General features: G+C 40.5%; 1 protein-coding gene and 1 pseudogene across 1 annotated transcript in view; one reads left to right on the plus strand and one right to left on the minus strand.

Moving 5' to 3' along the window:
• Hormad2 (HORMA domain containing 2) overlaps positions 1 to 19,980 on the minus strand; it is a 93,561-nt gene that overhangs the window by 52,532 nt on the left and 21,049 nt on the right. The window contains exons 7-9 of the mRNA XM_075942806.1: positions 15,588 to 15,655; positions 11,697 to 11,848; positions 11,284 to 11,537 (exon numbers count right to left, since the gene is read on the minus strand). Of these exons, the coding sequence (XP_075798921.1) occupies positions 11,284 to 11,537; positions 11,697 to 11,848; positions 15,588 to 15,655 (474 nt within the window). The remainder of the gene's footprint in view (positions 1 to 11,283; positions 11,538 to 11,696; positions 11,849 to 15,587; positions 15,656 to 19,980) is intronic.
• Positions 7,896 to 9,175, plus strand: LOC142833059 (glyceraldehyde-3-phosphate dehydrogenase pseudogene; annotated as a pseudogene).

Genomic DNA, 19,980 nt, shown 5'->3' on the forward strand with positions numbered 1-19,980 from the left:
AAGGAACATGAACAGGATGCATTTTTAGCAAGCCAAAATAATAGCATATTATAGATAAGATTGCAAAGAATGTAGCAAAACATAAGCTCACAACATAGGATCTCACAAAACTATATAAACTAATAGTCTTGGTGCTAGATTTTCCTGACCTAATCAAAATGCTGAATGCTTCTTGATCAAGTATATAAAAATGGAATAAGTGGGGATTATCTATCAATGAGGCAAGCTATTTCACAGATGGACAAACGGCTGATTGTAGAGGCATATTATTAAATACTGGGATAAAGCCACTCACCAGAGAAGGCATGCCCCCAGGGACCTAATAAAAGGCTACCTCTATAGAAAAAGCACTTCTGAAATTACTTTAAAAAAAGTGTTTATTGCTATCAAATTTGCATATAAAATAAGGCTCAAACCCACTCAGCACCTCTACAACTTGGAACACCTGTCCAATACCTAGGTACCTAATAAGGGGAAACTGGCAATTACATTTTACTCAAATGCCTCCTAAAGCTGGACACTTATTAGTGTCTACAGATATTTTTACAGCATGGATATAAGCTTTCCCTACTAGAGTAGAAAAGACTATAGCAATATCAAATGTCTCTTAAATTATTCTTCTACTTAGGCTATCAATATCCCTCCTAAGTGATGATGGGCCTACTTTTATTGTCAATGTAACTTTCTACAACTTTTGGGATTAATTATAAGATGCATTCTGCCTGTCATTCCCAGTGCTTGGGAAAAGTGAAAACTGTCAATTCTAACTTAAAACAGTCTTTAGAAACTGGACGGTGGTGGCTCAGTCCTTTAATCCTAGCACCTGGGAGGCAGAGGCAGGTGGATCTCTATGAGTTCGAGGCCAGCCTGGTCTACAGAGTGAGTTCCAGGTCAGCCAGGATTGCTTCACGGAGAAAGTCTGTCTCGAAAAACAAACAAAAAAGTGTATGTATATGTTTATAAGTCTATGTATCTATGTATGCATTAATGGAGGTAAGCAGAATCACAAGGCAGTCAGATTTATCAAACAGTTGTAAGCCATCCTCAGAATGCAGAAAAACTAGAAGCTTCTGAAAAGTGATTTGATAATATTCATTCAAGAGCTATAAAAATTTTAACTGTAAATTTCATTCCTGCCACTGTGTATCCAATAGAAAATAAGGAAAGGAGCTTTCACACCTGTAAAGGCATTTATTACAATGCTATTATAATACCATTATCAGGAATTAACCTATCTCTCTGTCACTAAGAAATGGTTGATTCTGATTTACAGCTTTGGAGGCTCTAGTACCTGACTGATTGGTCCCACTTTGGGCCTGTGACAAGGAGTACATCATAGTGGGAGCATGTGGCAGGACAGATTGTTCACTTCATTACCAGGAAGCAAAAAAGAGGATAATTTTCAAAGGCATGCCTCAGTGACCCACGGACCTCTTACTAGGTTCCACCTCTTAAAAGGTTTCATCAGTTCTCAGTAATGCCTGCCTGCAAACCAAGCCCGTAAAATACACAGTACTGGAGAACATTTAACAGTCAAGTATGCCAGCCTAAATATTTTAAAATGAGAAATAGCAGAAAATTCAAATGAACCAACAAATTCAGTGAACTTCATATATAAAGACTAGGGTAGGACATGTAACATCAGTGCTAAATAAAACTATATATGCCATGATTGAAGTAATATACAAATAAGTCTATCCATTGGAAAATATTGGAAAGGATGGGGCAAACAAAAGTAAAATTTGTTTTGATAGGTCAGTAGAACAACTAAAAGATTTGAATTTTTAAAATACTTTAATGTTGCTAATTGTATTGTTTAAAAAGTTCTTTCAGCCAGGTTGTGATGCCGCACGCCTTTCATCCCAGCACTTGGGAGGCAGAGGCAGGTGGATCTCTGTGAGTTCAAGATCAGCCTGGTTTACAGAGTGAGTTCCAGGACAGTCAGAACTGTTACACAGAGAAACCCTGTCTCAACAAACAAACAAACAAACAAACAAACAAAAAGTTTTTTTCAGACTATGGATAAAGTTCAGTAGTAGAACATAAACCTAGCATGTACAAGGCCTGGATTCCGTTCTCAACAGCAAAACTAACCAAAGAGTTCTATTGAGCCAAAATCAACCTCTTCCCCACCTATCTGCTCTGCTCACAACTGCTATTTTCATCCACTGTATCCTTATGCCACAGAAACTACATAAAAAATACACTTGAAGTATGTGAAAATGATAATTACCATTTAATTATTTTAATTAATTTCATTTTCTGGCCCTCCTAAAGACAGACTGAATGTTAAGAGACCCAATCAGGATCTGTAGGTATCTGACACTAAGAATGCCTCACACAGTTCAGTCAGCACAGCTGTGGTAGGGCAAGGCTTGAGAAGTATTTCAAAGCATAATCAGACTGAAACATATCCAAAAGGATATGCGGTGCAAGGAGAAAATAAAGATTGAATATGTTCTTGGGAAGGCTGCTCGGAAGAATGATAGTGCCACAGATAAAAAGCATGAGAGGAAAAAGATGTTTGGTCAGACATTGAAATTCTATTTGAAGAGGAATACGACAGATCTGTATGTAATACAAGTCTGTACGTTGATGGTACTATGGTACTGTGGTAGTTTGAATAAGAATGGCTCCCATTGGCTCATATAACTGGAGTATTTTATGCTAAGCAAATTACAGACTCAGAAAAACAAATGCCATGTATTCACTCATATGGAGACTCTAGATTTGAGTGTGTGTGTGCACGTGCACACACGCGCATGTTTAGTTATCGGGAGTGGCATTATTTTAAAGGATAGAGGTATTAGGCAGTGTGGCCTTGTTGGAGGAAGTGTGTCACTGTGGTCACATGGACTTTGAGGTTTCAAAGAGCCCATGCCAGGTCCAGAGTCCTCTCTGTTTGCAAACCAGGATGTAGCTCTCAGCTACTCCCTGTCAAGATAATAATGGACTAACCCTCTGAAACTGTAAGCAAGCCCCAATTAAATGCTTTCTTTTTATAAGAGTTGCCTTGGTCATGGTGTCTCTTCACAGTGACTAAGATGGGTATGCAGGTCTATACACGGATGGAACTACGAGGAATCTGTACACATGCAGTGCTATATACTAAAATGAATAACCTGTAGTATACAGGTCTGTACATTGATGGAAAGATCAATGTGAAGTCAGAGAAGACAAAGATAAAAGAAACCATGAGCTAAGTAGAAAACAGAAGCAACAGATATGAACAGCACAATCAAAACATGACTTTTTAGCCAGGTGGGTCATGACACACACCTTTAATCTCAGCACTATGGAAGCAGAGATAGGTCAGTCTTTGAACCTGAGGTCAGCCTGGTCTGCGAGTTCTGGAATTGTCAAGGCTACACAGAGAAAACTGCCTCAAAAACAAAACAAAAGATGACTTTTTGAAAAGATTGATAAAAATACTGATTTTGGGGCATGTATAATAAAAAAAATGGGACTCAAATAAATAGCACTTGATACAAAAAAAAGAAACAACTACAGAAACATAATACATTTCTAAATTGTGAGCATCCATAAATAACTCCACATGGTCAGACACCTATATGTTCATATGTGTTCATATGTATATACATAAGTATGTATGTATATATACACACATAAATATTTATGGTGATTTTATTTCTGTTCCTCTCAACCTCTATTCCAGTACTGGGGCAAACTGAAGCCAGTTCCTCGAGGGTGCTCAACACATACTCTACTATGGAAGGACTCTACCCCCCAATAAACAAAGAACAAACTACTTCTTTCCCTGTAGTTACTGTCCCCTCCCTTTTAGTGAAAGTCATAGAGAGTAGATCTCTGTGAACTCTGGAGTAAACAAGTATTTATTTTCTTTAAGTATTTTTTTCTGTGTATATATGAGTGGGTGGTGCCCACAATGCCCAAAAGAAGGCACTGGATTTCTGTCTAAGTTTCCTAAACAAACATTTCATAAGCAGTATTCTAAGATGCTGACTGTATCTGAAAAGACTAACAAATTGGATTTTTTTTATTAAAAAATTCTGCTCAAAATTTTGTTAATATAAATTACTGATCCACACATTTTTTTTTACCCTGAGTAACTTTCCAATACTTGGATTACTGGTTAAACAGAAGTCAAGAAAATAATCTTATAGTACCAAATGCCATTCAATTGCGTATTATGTACTTTATTGTAAATAATGGTGAACAGTGGTCAAGAGATAGTTTTATATTTCTTTTAAAAAGAACTGTTCATAAAACATCTCTACAAAACAGTTAAAAATAAATTTATAAAGGTAAATAAGATTTTACAACACATGTTTGGCAAATTACGTCTATGTACAATGTTTCTGTATAATTCCTACATATCAGTAAGTCAGACAAATGTGCTAATTTTCACTATTCAGTATGAAAGGAAAATGAACATTAAAGTCACAACAACATACCGCTGCACCTCACCATACCACTGCACCTCACCATACCCTGCACCTCACCATACCCTGCATACTCACCATACCCTGCACCTCGCCATACCCTGCACCTCACCATACCCTGCACCTCACCATACCACTGCACCTCACCATACCCTGCATACTCACCATACCCTGCACCTCACCATACCCTGCATACTCACCATACCCTGCATACTCACCATACCCTGCATACTCACCATACCCTGCACCTCACCATACCCTGCACCTCACCATACCCTGCATACTCACCATACCACTGCATACTCACCATACCCTGCATACTCACCATACCCTGCATACTCACCATACCCTGCATACTCACCATACCCTGCACCTCACCATACCCTGTACCTCACCATACCCTGCATACTCACCATACCCTGCACCTCACCATACCCTGCATACTCACCATACCCTGCACCTCACCATACCCTGCATACTCACCATACCCTGCACCTCACCATACCCTGCATACTCACCATACCCTGCATACTCACCATACCACTGCATACTCACCATACCCTGCATACTCACCATACCCTGCACCTCACCATACCCTGCACCTCACCATACCCTGCATACTCACCATACCCTGCATACTCACCATACCCTGCACCTCACCATACCCTGCATACTCACCATACCCTGCATACTCACCATACCCTGCATACTCACCATACCCTGCACCTCACCATACCCTGCATACTCACCATACCCTGCATACTCACCATACCCTGCACCTCACCATACCCTGCATACTCACCATACCCTGCACCTCACCATACCCTGCATACTCACCATACCCTGCATACTCACCATACCACTGCATACTCACCATACCCTGCACCTCACCATACCCTGCACCTCACCATACCCTGCATACTCACCATACCCTGCATACTCACCATACCCTGCACTTCACCATACCCTGCATACTCACCATACCCTGCACCTCACCATACCCTGCACCTCACCATACCCTGCACCTCACCATACCCTGCATACTCACCATACCCTGCACCTCACCATACCCTGCACCTCACCATACCCTGCATACTCACCATACCCTGCATACTCACCATACCCTGCATACTCACCATACCCTGCATACTCACCATACCCTGCATACTCACCATACCCTGCACCTCACCATACCCTGCATACTCACCATACCCTGCACCTCACCATACCCTGCATACTCACCATACCCTGCATACTCACCATACCCTGCACCTCACCATACCCTGCATACTCACCATACCCTGCATACTCACCATACCCTGCACCTCACCATACCCTGCATACTCACCATACCCTGCACCTCACCATACCCTGCACCTCACCATACCCTGCACCTCACCATACCCTGCACCTCACCATACCCTGCACCTCACCATACCCTGCATACTCACCATACCCTGCACCTCACCATACCCTGCATACTCACCATACCCTGCATACTCACCATACCCTGCACCTCACCATACCCTGCATACTCACCATACCACTGCATACTCACCATACCCTGCATACTCACCATACCCTGCATACTCACCATACCCTGCATACTCACCATACCCTGCACCTCACCATACCCTGCACCTCACCATACCCTGCATACTCACCATACCACTGCATACTCACCATACCCTGCATACTCACCATACCCTGCACCTCACCATACCCTGCATACTCACCATACCCTGCACCTCACCATACCCTGCATACTCACCATACCCTGCATACTCACCATACCACTGCATACTCACCATACCCTGCACCTCACCATACCCTGCATACTCACCATACCCTGCACTTCACCATACCCTGCACCTCACCATACCCTGCACCTCACCATACCCTGCACCTCACCATACCCTGCACCTCACCATACCCTGCATACTCACCATACCCTGCATACTCACCATACCCTGCACCTCACCATACCCTGCACCTCACCATACCCTGCACCTCACCATACCCTGCACCTCACCATATCCTGCATACTCACCATACCCTGCATACTCACCATACCCTGCACCTCACCATACCCTGCACCTCACCATACCCTGCACCTCACCATACCCTGCATACTCACCATACCCTGCACCTCACCATATCCTGCATACTCACCATACCCTGCACCTCACCATATCCTGCATACTCACCAGAATGCTTATCACTAACAAGATAAAACATACTCAGTATACAAAACGTACCTGGAAAAAGTGATGGAAATAGCCAAAGGAGATGAAGATGTGACATGGCCGCAGCTACATGAAGGAATGTAACTTGGCAAAAGCGCTTTGGAAGCTGCTTTTCACTACCTATCAAAGCTAACTGCACACATATCCTTTGGCCTAGCAGTTCTACTCCTATCAATCTGACTTCCACTAGAAATGTGTGTGTATCTGACTGAAAAACATGTTCCATAAGTCTCAGAAGTACTGGTCCCAATGACCCCAAGTTGAAGCATATTCAAATGTACACCAGCAATAAAATGAACAAATATCTGCTAGCAGAAGGAAGGATGGCAATGTTCTTGTTAACTAGCATAGCAACTGTGAGGTTAAAACTCTTTCTAAGCAGGAGGTACCCTACTTTTTGATGTGACTGATGTTATTATCAGATTATTCAGTAGTGCCAAGACATGGTGAGACTAGCAATAATCCAAGAAGCACAATTTAAGGAGGCTCTCATTTTTGGCACTTGAGGGCATCCAACTCCCTGGACATGTTTTATGTTGGTGGTATAGTGGTGAGTATACCTACCTTCCTAGACATCTTGCTTGCCTCACCCATTTCCCAACACAACTGTTCAGTTTGTGGGTATTTACTGAGATATAAATTTTTCTGCATGTATATAATACTTTGACTTAAAACTGTCAAGAGGTCTGATCTATCTCATATCATAAATAAAATAAACTTCAAGAAGCATATATATTAGATTATTATTCATCATCTTAAATAGAGAAGGATTTCTTAAGGGTATCAGAAGAGTCTACATTAAATAAACAGCTTTTCTTTCCCAAAGGCCTCCTAAAGACAGTGAGAAGACAAGCCACACATGTAGACAAATAATTACAACACTACTAAGTAAAAAAATGATTATAAGAATTTTTTTCTTTTAATTATGTGTATCTGTGTGTGTGCATGTGCACATGCGCATGAAGACAGGTACCCTCAAAGGCTAGACAATGAGTCCCTTTGGAGCTAGAGTTACAGGCAGTTGTGAGCCACCTGACGTGGGTGCTGCGAACTGAATTCAGGTACTCTGGAAGAGCAGTATACAGTGTTAGCCACTGAGCTATCACTCTAACCTCCCAAACATTTTTACATCAATGAAGAAAGATAACTCATATGCGCCAGAAAATTAGGATGACTAATGAAAAGATGCTCGAGTGTCAGCAATAAGGAAATATGCTAGGCTCTCTGCTCCTCCCTGTTCTGGAGACAGCCGCTTCTTTTCGTGCAGTGCCAGCCTCGTTCCAGAGACACGATGGTGAAAGTCGGAGTGAACGGATTTGGCCGTATTGGACGCCTGGTTACCAGGGCTGCCTTCACTTCTGGCAAAGTGGACATTGTTGCCATCAATGACCCTTTCATCGACCTCAACTACATGGTCTACATGTTCCAGTATGACTCCACCCATGGCAAGTTCAAAGGCACAGTTAAGGCTGAGAATGGGAAGCTTGTCATCAACGGGAAGGCCATCACCATCTTCCAGGAGCGAGATCCCGCCAACATCAAATGGGGGGATGCCGGCGCCGAGTATGTTGTGGAGTCTACTGGTGTCTTCACCACCATGGAGAAGGCTGGGGCCCACTTGAAGGGTGAGGCTAAGAGGGTCATCATCTCCGCCCCTTCTGCCGATGCCCCCATGTTTGTGATGGGTGTGAACCATGACAAGTATGACAATTCCCTCAAGATTGTCAGCAACGCTTCCTGCACCACCAAATGCTTAGCCCCCTTGGCCAAGGTCATCCATGACAACTTTGGCATCGTGGAAGGACTCATGACAACAGTCCATGCCATCACGGCAACCCAGAAGACTGTGGATGGCCCCTCTGGGAAGCTGTGGCGAGATGGCCGTGGTGCTGCCCAGAACATCATCCCTGCGTCCACTGGCGCTGCCAAGGCTGTGGGAAAAGTCATCCCAGAGCTGAACGGGAAGCTCACGGGCATGGCCTTCTGCGTTCCTACCCCCAATGTGTCCGTCGTGGATCTGACATGCCGCCTGGAGAAAGCTGCCAAGTATGATGACATCAAGAAGGTGGTGAAGCAGGCATCTGAGGGCCCACTAAAGGGCATCCTGGGCTACACTGAGGACCAGGTCGTCTCCTGTGACTTTAACAGTGACTCCCACTCTTCCACCTTCGATGCTGGGGCTGGCATTGCTCTCAATGACAACTTTGTAAAGCTCATTTTCTGGTACAACAATGAATTTGGCTACAGCAACAGAGTGGTGGACCTCATGGCCTACATGGCCTCCAAGGAGTAAGAAGCCTGCCCTGGACCACCCATCCCAGCAAGGACACAGCAAGAGAGAGGTCCTCGGCTGCTGAGCAGTCCCTGTCCTAACTAACCCTTAACACTGAGCATCTCCCTCACAGTTTCCATCCCAGACCCCCAGAATAGCAGGAGGGGGCTTAGGGAGCCCTACTCTCTTGAATACCATCAATAAAGTTCATTGCACCCCTCAAAAAAAGGAAATATGCTAAAATCATGCAGTGTTAGCATGTCAAGCAGACTACAAAAAACATAAATTCAAACAATAATAAGTACCTGCAAGAATACAAGATCTCTCTTCCACTGTTGGTACAATAAATACAGGTACAGCACTATTTTGTGCTTTTTATCAAAGTTGAAAATGTGCAAGTCTGTGGTGGTTTGAAAAGAATGACCCCCATAGGCTCATATATTGTATGCTTATACATCAGGGAGTGGCATTATTTGAGAAGAATCAGACCAATTAGGAGGTAGGACCTTGTTGGAAGAAGTGTGTCACTAGGGATAGGTTTTGTGGTTTCAAAAGCCCATTCGAGGCTTAGTCTCTTTCTCTTTATGGATCAGGATGTAGCTCTCAGACACTGTTCCAGAGTCTGCCTGAACGCTGCAATGCACCTTGTCATGATGATAATGGATTAACCTTCTGGAACTGCACACAAGCCCCCAATTAAATGCTATCTTGTCACAGAGACACTTCATGTTGTCTCTTTACAGTCAACAGTGACTAAGCTAGTATATTTCCTATAGACACTCCTGCATGTGTACCAGGAAGTGTGCATATAAAAGCAGTACACACCTTTTTAATCCCAGCACTCGGGAGGCAGAGGCAGGCGGATCTCTGTGAGTTCGAGACCAGCCTGGTCTACAAGAGCTAGTTCCAGGACAGGCTCCAAAACCACAGAGAAACCCTGGCTCCAAAACAAAACAAAACAAAAAAACAAACAACAACAACAAAAAGAGTTTCGGGCCAGCTAGACTACAATATCTAGATGCGGGAGATCTTAACAAAAGGGGCAGGGAGGGGAGAGGAAGGAAGGAAGAAAAACTAGTAAAATACTAGTCAGGGTTAGTGACACCTATTTCTGGTTCCACTACATGAGAGGCTAACGCATATCTCCACAGACCCAGGGATCATTTGAAGTTAGGAAAATGAGATTAGGTTAGGCAACACAGATTCTGTTTCAATAAACAAAAACAAGGGCCAATCTGAGTGTTATAAAACAAACACTTAATCCCAGCACTAGAGAGGTAAAAGCAGGTAGATGTCCATGAGTTCTAGGCCAGCCTGGTCTATAGTGCAAGTTCCAGGTCAATCAGGGCTACATAGCAAGATTCTGTCTCAATAACAACAAAAATTTAAAAAACAAACAAGAGAGTAGGTCACACCACTGGAAATGAAAAAAATATGCACAGTAATAAAATCACATTTTTGACAGTCAAGCAAAAGACAGAGATCACAGAGTACTTGATTTTGATTACTTCTATATATTTACATTCTCATAGAGAGTGAAATTACAAAGAACCATCAGAGCTATACAGAAAGAACTTTCTCAAAAACCTTTTGTTGGTTTTAAGGTAAATGTTCTATGTATTTGTGTGAATATGTGTATAATTGTGAATACTTTCTAGGAAGAAAAACAATAGAAATACTTAGTAGGAAAATGTCAATAGGACATAACCTACTAAATTCTCTAACATAACTAGATCACTAAGAGAGGAAACTGAATTAACCAAGTTACCACAAAATCTAGATCCTTGTAAATACAGTTTCCCCTGTCAGACTGTCCTGCTTACATTTATTTGGCAAAAGAGAAAAAAAAGAAAATCTCTTTTTTTTTCCTTTTGGCTTTCTAAAAGATGGTCTCAGATAGCCCAGGTTGACCTTAGACATATTATATAGTTTAGGATGGTCTTGAACTTCTCTTATTCTTGCCTTTGCCCCTACAGTAATCAAGAGTTAATGTATACTTTTATTGAGTATAAACTTGCCAGATACTTAAAATATTTTAAGTACTAAAAATATGTTACTTTTGAAATGTGAAAAAAAATAAATATATAGGTACCTTTAAAAAAAATAAAGCACACTGGGATTTTTTTCTTATTGCTAGACAATAAGAAACATGTATTTCCTTCTGGAAGACTTTTTAGTAAAAAAAAAAAAAAGTCCTTGACGTCAGAGGCTAGTTTTGTTTCAGTTTTCATACACGCCATGCTCCGCTGGACTCTGTTACTGTGACATGACCTGAATCCACACTGAAAATGTCAACTGTGTTTAAGTGAAGCAGTGAAGGAGCACTAAAACTTGGCCTTACTTGGTTGCTGCCGTCCTCTTCTTCCTCATCACAGTCAAGACCCTGATGGGCTATCTCGGTAGTGCCGTTCTCCTGAGTGGGACTATTCTCCCCATCAAGCATTCTGGTGGCCTCGGTTGTAACTTTTACTTTCATGCTGTGAAAGCCAGAGGAGACTGAGCCCATGCGAAGGCTCACAGGCTCCCCATCAAACAGCAGGAAGTGTGAGTTACCCCCTTCTTTAAAACCAGGGGGTTGGTAATCATATGGTGTCACTGCAGAAAGGGCAGAAAAAATTAAGTTTCAATAGAACAAGTGACAGTAATACTTCACATATAATACAAACATCTTTTGAATGCTTATAAAATCCTTCTACTTATAGACAGCATCACTTTAGTACTTAAGAAGGAATTTGACCAAAAGTCTTTACCTACCTGAATTATAATAATGGAGTCTCATGGTAAGTATAACATCATTAGGAAGGGGTCCAAGGTTCTGCATCAGTATATACAATTGACGGATTAGTAGGGTACAGGCCTTCTTAATATCATCACTGTTTGTTCCACTTTCGAAGCTTGTACTACTACTATAATCACAGAAAAGTGGTACTTTCAACCATATATAGTATTTACAATATACTCCAAAACAATACAACTATTGACTATGTCACCTAATAAATTAAACATGAGGATATTTTTGTAGACAATTTTTAAGAGGTAACTTAACGGAATGATAGTACTTTCTGTAATGTACATGCAAAGGATTTCTGAATAACAAACACCCCTAAGGCATTTTAAATATGATCATTTTAAAATTTTGGCTTTCAAATAGCCACATCTCATAGTAAAGAGAATAATGGGCTTGTAATTAGGTGACCTAGCATTGAGTATCAGTTGCGCTGTTAACCAGCTGAATGACCTCAGTCAAATCGTTTGCACCTATTCTAGGTCAGTTAGCCCATTTGGGAGATAAGTTTATGGACATTTCTGCAGCTCTCCAAACATGAATCAGTCACTAGTGCTACACTTATCTACCATATGATTGTCTCTCAAAGAAATCCCCTCCTCATTCTTGCATGGATTGCTAAAGCATCTATTCTTATTTCTTTTTGTCTACACTGCAAGACATTCTCCATAAATTAATACTCCCAATAGGAGAGTCTCTGTTCATGTCACCTTCTTGCTTAAAACTCTTCTATTACCTCCATCACACAATCAAATAAAAGAAATGGTGTACATACAACTAATTATTTTCACCTCTACCCTCCCCTGAAGCTACGCCCACATGTATTTGCAGATGCTATTCACGTCAGCTGTACTGTGCTGATGCCCTGCTGCACCTATCCAGCTCATGTGCCATCTCATCTCTTCAAGTCTTCCCTATACTCTTCATCTTCCCCTCAGAAAAATTATTTGTCCCCATATAGACTATGAATGGCTAACTCATTTCCACACCACTAGGCTTGGTCTCTAGCTACCTAGTAAAATTTGCTGAACTAATAAATGAGTGAGAGTTGGGCTAATTATCTTCTAATTAAAAATCTTAATTTCCCTCCAACCATTTCTTCCCAATTAGTCTCACATTTAAGTACCTTCAAGGACGAGCTACAACTGCAATTTATTTGCAGTACCTTGAACATATTGGCACTAAGCAATGAAAAATCATCCAAGTAATTAAACTGTTAGGTCTTTCCCTGATTTTTGGAGAAAGTGAGAAATCACAGTATAAACATATATTAAGTAGATATTTTAGCTCCTCTATCAATTTCCAACAACTACAAGTTTTGTCTACTAGGATTTTTAATCAGTCAGAATGAAGGAATATAAACATAATAACCCATGGGGCCCAAGGAAACATCAGATCATATTCAGGACCCTCATTTAAGCAATCATTCTATCATTGCATCATATATATATGCTATATATTAACTTCTCATTTCCTTAATATCAGAAAGATTTACCTATTTGCTTTACTGTTAACCTTTCAACATGTGTCCTTAAAACAAACAAAAAAGGTTAATCTGGTTGCTAAAAATATGTAGAAATATCAAATGTGTTATGTACCAGGGCTGGCTACATATCTGTAACAGCATTCAACAATGATTGTCTCTACTCTGAGTGACTATGTTTTTACATTGCTTCACATGTACTGGGCTATGTATTTAGCTAATAAAATTTCTAGAACCATTTAAAAAAATAAATAAATAAATAAATAAATAAATAACAATAATTTCCAATTAAAAAAAAAAAGTATACTGTGTGACATAAAAAAATTATTTTTGAAAAACCAGATTGGTGTAATTTCAAAAACCTGATTGATTTGCTCAAGTTTGTGTGAGTTTAGGTAGCCATTCACCTGTCTTTACAACTCTGGGAAGGTTCAGAGTATAACACTCCGTTCTTATGAATTAGGTAGTCCACAGGTGAGTGTTACTAAAAGCAAGCGGCTCACACTGGTCCCATGGTTTGATGTTTTCTTGAATGTGGTTCTGGGCACAACACATGTGTACTACACTGATTCTGAGTGAGTAGCCAATGCCTCCAGTGCTGGCAAGGAGTCTCGACAAAGATGAGGGTCAAACAACACTGTAACTCGGTGGAAATGTATCCGATAGAAATAAAACACTGACTGAATGCCCAAAAAAAAAAAAAAAAAAAAAAAATATGTATATTGAAGTTTTGGAGAGTAAGAGCAACTGTTTGTGGTGGGGGAGAGTGTGAAATACAAGGTTTGCAGCTGGGCTTTGAAGAGCAAACCTTGCCACATGTTAAGTTCAAGGTCAGCCTGAGCCACATGAGACAATGCCTCCAAGAAAATAGTATATAAATACTAGTTAAATGTGGCTGATACTTTTATTTTATTTTATTGGTTTTTCGAGACAAGGTTTCTCTGTGGTTTTGGAGCCTGTCCTGGAATTAACTCTTGTAGACCAGGCTGGTCTCGAACTCACAGAGATATGCCTGCCTCTGCCTCCCAAGTGCTGGGATTAAAGGCATGCGCCACCACCGCCCACGGCTAATACTTTTAATCTCCTTTCTGGAACTGACTTTTCCTCTTATATCTGAGTACTTTCTGCAAGTCTCAAATATGAGAGGAAAATTAAGGAAGTATTTGTGGTAGTTCAAACGTAATTGGCCCCCATAATCTCATAGGGAGTGGCACTATTAGGAGGTGTGGCTTTGTTGGAGTGGGTGTGGCCTTGTTGGAGGAAGTGTGTCACTGTGGGAGTGAGCTTTGAGGTTTCCTATGCTCAAGATACTGCTCAGTGTCTCAGTCATCTTCCTGTTGCTTGCAAGATTAAGATTTAGGACTCTCAGCTACTACTCAGCACCATGTCTACCTGCATGCTACCATGTTCCCCATCATGATGACAATGGACTGAACTTCTGAAACTGTGAGTCACCCCAATTAAATGTTTCATTTATATGAGTTGCCATGGTCATGGTGTCTCTTCACAGCAATAGAAACCCTACGACAGTACTGGAGAGAAACCCTCAGCTCTCCAGGAGAACTAGAGAAAAGGTAGCATTTTTGCCAATTTTTTTTCTTCAGAATTGTTTCTTTCAGGGTATCTATCTCCCTTATTGGAAGCCCTTTTCTACCCGTCTTTTTACAGTATCTATTTCATCTACTTCTACTACATTTCATCAGCAGTCCTTAGTTCACCATGCCTGTTGACTGATCTGAAGTCAAAAGCTTCTGAGAGAAGAATGTTGCTCCTTAACAAACATTCCATGTGCACAAGGGTCTTCCTTGGTTTTGCTCTTTGACTTGTTATTGGATCTAAAACATGGATTTTAAGACTTGATAGGGAAACACAGTGCATATGAGTTTCCCAAAGAGTGGCACACAGAAAATGGTATGTGTATGGATAACCAGATGATAGTATATGTAGGCAAATTAATCTGCCAACATTAAAGATGAAAAAGATCAACAGAGCCAACAGATTAATACCAACAGAGCCACTGAAACAATAGCCAGAGACAGTCATATAGGTTCTTTTCCTAACATCATGTTGATAGCCTTATTAATATATTTTAATTATGTGTTGTTTGTTTTTCAATATTTATTTATTGTTATTTTTGGTTATGTGTAGGTGTGTCTGCATGTTGGTATGTACACATGAGTGCACGTGTCCTCAGAGGCATGACTTCACTTAGTCTATAGACTTCAAATGTTAAAACAACTATTATCATTTCTACTCATAATAGTGGGGTTTATAAGGTTTATGAGAAAATGATTTAAGGCTTTCCTCTGGCCATATAGAAACTTATTTTACTTTACTCCTATACATTTCTTGAGTTCATTAAACAATTAGATTCTACCTGTCAAAGTCCATAGTGGTTCCCTTTTCTGTGTATTTGAATTTGAATTGGTATATCTCAGTTACTTTCTAGAAAAAACAAAGAGAACAGAGAAAGAGGTTAATTGTGAAACAAAACCACATTTTTACCTGATAAAAAGGAACATTTCATTGATGCTTCCTCCAAATGTTTCACAGCATTACTTTATCCAGGAGTAATGATAACTTAATCTCCCTCCTCTCAGCTAAAATTAAGTTAGGTAGCAAATATTTCCATTAAATTTTACCAGTTGAGGAATTATTCAGTCATGTAATGAATATTTTATCAAATGTCTACTTTGAGCTAGAAGGTGAACAAGGCAGAAAAGATTTTTTTTCCCACCGAATCTACAAAGATTCTAGCTCATAAACAAAGAAAAGATAATTTCAGATAAAATAAGTGTTATGAACAATATAAAGCGGTGGTAGGAGTACAAAATAGAGAAAGAAGTGCTAGATTCAGAGGGGTCAAGGAAGACTTGCCTGAAGATGTGGTATTTTGAGATGAGCCTCATGACATGTCAGTCATATACAGACACGTGGGGTAGTGCCTTGGGTAGACAGAGCAGTAATGCAAGAGCTCTTAATTGAGAGAGAATGTATTTTTTTAGAGTCCAAAAGAGGTGTGGTTGTGAAACTGTTTGCAGCAGTAAGGATTTTGAATTTTATTCTAAGATCATCAAAGTCTATTGAAGGTTTAAACAGGTCAGAGATCCCAAGACCTGATCATCTGTATGCGTTAAGAATACAGACAGTATGTTGGTTTGAATAAAAATGGCCCTCATAGACTCATATGTTTGAATGCTTAGTCACCAGTGAGGGAGTGGAATTATTTGAAAGGATTAGAAAGGTTAGGAGGTGTGACCTTGTTGAAGGAAGTGTGTCACCAGTGATACCAGGCCCAGTGTCTGTCTGTATCTCCCCACCCCCTCTTGGCCTACAGATCAGAATGTAGCTATCAACTACTGCTCCAGCACCTCCTTGCATTCTGACATGCCCCTCACCATGATGATAGCAGACCAAACCTCTGCAAATGTAAACAAGCCCCAATTAAATGCTTTTTTCTTACAAGAGTTACCTTGGTCATGATGTTGCTTCAAAGCAAAAGAGCAGTGATTATGACAGACAGGAAAGGACCAGGTGTAGTGGCATGTGCCTTTAATTCCAGCATTTGGAAGGCAAAGGAAGGCAGATCTCTGTGAGTTTGGAGCTAGCCTGGTTTACACAGCATGTTCCAGGACAGCCAGGGATACATAGAGAGACCATGTCTCAAGAAAAGGAAAAGAAAGGGAGGGTGGGAGGGAGAGAAGGAAAAAGGAAGGAAGGGAGGTAAGGAAGGAGGGAGAAAGGAAGGAATACAGACAGAGAAGTCATAAGAACAGCTAGAAAGTCACTGTGGTAATTTAGGGAAGGAGTGAATGGCAACAAAGATTTAAAAAATGGAAAAAGGAACTATGGCTTATGGCATCAAGTCTTATTTCCTGCACTAAAAACTATTACTGCTATCTGCTCTTAAGGGTTTGGTAGAATACAGGAACAAATTTCCTCATAAGAAATATATACTATTGAAAATAAACTAGTTCTTGTTATTAAACTGGTTCAGGCTGGTGACATGGCTCAGAGGTTAACAGCACTGGCTATTCTTCCAGAGGTCCTGAGTTCAATTCCCAGCAACCACATAGTGGCTCTTGACATCAGTAATGAGATCTGGTGCCCTCTTCTGGCCTGCAGGCAGACCTGCAGACAGAACACTATGCATAATAATTTTTTTTTTATTGATAAAAGAATAAAGGAAAAAAAAACAAATTTCCACCTCCTCCCAGCCTCCCCTTTCCCTCCCCCTCCTCCCACTCTTCTCCCCCTCCTCCCACTCTTCTCCCCCTCCTCCCACTCTTCTCCCCCTCCTCCCACCCCTCTCCCCTTCCCCCCACTCCTCTCCCCCTCCCTCTCCAGTCCAAAGAGCAGTCAGGGTTCCCTGCCCTGGCATAATAATTTTTTTAAAAAGTGTTTACAGTTCAAGCCTGATGACCCAATTTTTAATCCAGGGACCTACAGTGGAAGAACTGACTCCTGAAAGTTGTCCTCTGTTCTCCCCGCTCTTGCTGTGCGAAAGCACATATACATGGATAAATAAAATAAAAATTAATTTAAAAGATTTACGCTTAAAAATAAATGTTTCACTCAGATAATTTTATAGTTTGTAGAGAGAGCTGAAGGTGCTAAAGGCAGATAGAGTATAAGTCAAAATCAGAACACAGAATATGACCTTCATTCATCTGGTTCAGAATAAATCCTTGACAATGTGGAATTGAGGATGTTAGCGTAACCAAGAACAGCGTTAGTGTTCCTGTTACCTTTCTCTATGATTTGGTCTCATAGATCTGCTGATCTTATACTTTGGCATACAACTTAATCACAGGTGAGCAGGTCCTGGGAAATTAGCTCATATTGCCTGAACCAAAAAGACTGATTGTAATAAGTTAATTTTAAAAGAGAATTGCTTTTACTGGTTAGCCTATTTGAAAAAAATCAAAGGAAGCTCAGAAGGCTGTTTTGTGAATACAATAGAAGAGATGGGTCAGATTAGACATAGCTGCAGGTGCCTAAAAGCAACAGGTTCCCTCTGGATGGGCTAGATACACAGTGTCCTCTTAGCCAGTGGGAAGTGTAATTGTTAAACAAACAATGCCTATTCTTCTTGCCTGCCCACATTTCTAATCAACTCTAGCCTCTTCATACCATGAGAATGTATTTTGTAAATAAAATGGACCTTTAAGTAGTTGGTAATTTTTTATTATGTGACTCCTAAACTGATTGTTTTACTGTAGAGATGTATAACTGCTTTACAAAAGATGTTAATCGCAAGGGCAGAGAGAAGGCTCTGGTTAAAAACACTTATTACTCTTACAAAGAAGTTGGGTTCAATTCCCAGCACCTGTATCAGTTCTGGAGACCTGACACCCACTTCTGGCATCTAAGGGCACTGCACACACATGATGCACATACAGACAAGTAGACACAAATGCATGCAAATTTAAAGAATAATTATTTAAAAGTGTAATTCTTGATAATTTCAAACATACTCAGGCTGCTTCTCACTCTACATTCAAATCCACTGGAAAGACTTCTCGAGTCTGTCTCCAAAGTGGATCACAAATCCGTGTGATCTTTATTCTCTGTTGTCCAGCCAAGAGGTTTTTGAAAGTACAAATTAGGCCAGGTATAGATTACACATACTTGCATCCCCAGCTAATCAGTATGCTAAGGCAGGGAATCACAATTTAAGGCTGACCAGGATAACATAAAGAGATACCCAAACTCAAAATAATGTTTTAAAAAAAAAGCCAGGGTTGAGTTCAACTCTGAGGACTATAATAAAACAGTAAGATTGCTAGTCTCACAAAATTCATACACATAGTTCTTAATGATTTATAACAATTTAAGACTTATTTAGCTTATGTGCCTTATTAATATTCTCCTACATTTCAGTCTGTGCTTGTAGAAAAAAAGCTCATTATCACTTTATATTAATTTAGTTACTTTTCTTAGGTTATCTCTTTTTTGTTTTGTTTTGAAATTGTTTTCATTTTTTGAGACAGGGTTTCTCGGTCTAACAGTCCTAGCTGCAATGGAACTGGCTCTTGTAGACCAGACTGGCCTCGAACTCACAGAGATCCACCTGTCTCTGCCTCCTGAGTGCTGGGATTAAAGGCGTGTGCACCACTGCCTGGCTTAAGTTATCTCTCTAAAGAAAGCAATCAGAACAAAACTGTGAGTGCAAATGTACCACAACTGTGCACACTTATCCTACTTCTGTACAAATGTACCACAACTGTGCACACTTATCCTACTTCTGTACAAATGTACAACTGTGCACACTTATCCTACTTCTGTACAAATGTACCACAACTGTGCACACTTATCCTACTTCTGTACAAATGTACCACAACTGTGCACACTTATCCTACTTCTCTACAAATGTACCACAACTGTGCACACTTATCCTACTTCTGTACAAATGTACAACTGTGCACACTTATCCTACTTCTGTACAAATGTACCACAACTGTGCACACTTATCCTACTTCTGTACAAATGTACAACTGTGCACACTTATCCTACTTCTGTACAAATGTACCACAATTGTGCACACTTATCCTACTTCTGTACAAATGTACCACAACTGTGCACACTTATCCTACTTCTGTACAAATGTACCACAACTGTGCACACTTATCCTACTTCTGTACAAATGTACAACTGTGCACACTTATCCTACTTCTGTACAAATGTACCACAACTGTGCACACTTATCCTACTTCTGTACAAATGTACAACTGTGCACACTTATCCTACTTCTGTACAAATGTACAACT

This window comes from Microtus pennsylvanicus, chromosome 12 (genome assembly GCF_037038515.1).
Source record: "Microtus pennsylvanicus isolate mMicPen1 chromosome 12, mMicPen1.hap1, whole genome shotgun sequence".
NCBI classification, from domain to species: domain Eukaryota; kingdom Metazoa; phylum Chordata; class Mammalia; order Rodentia; family Cricetidae; genus Microtus; species Microtus pennsylvanicus.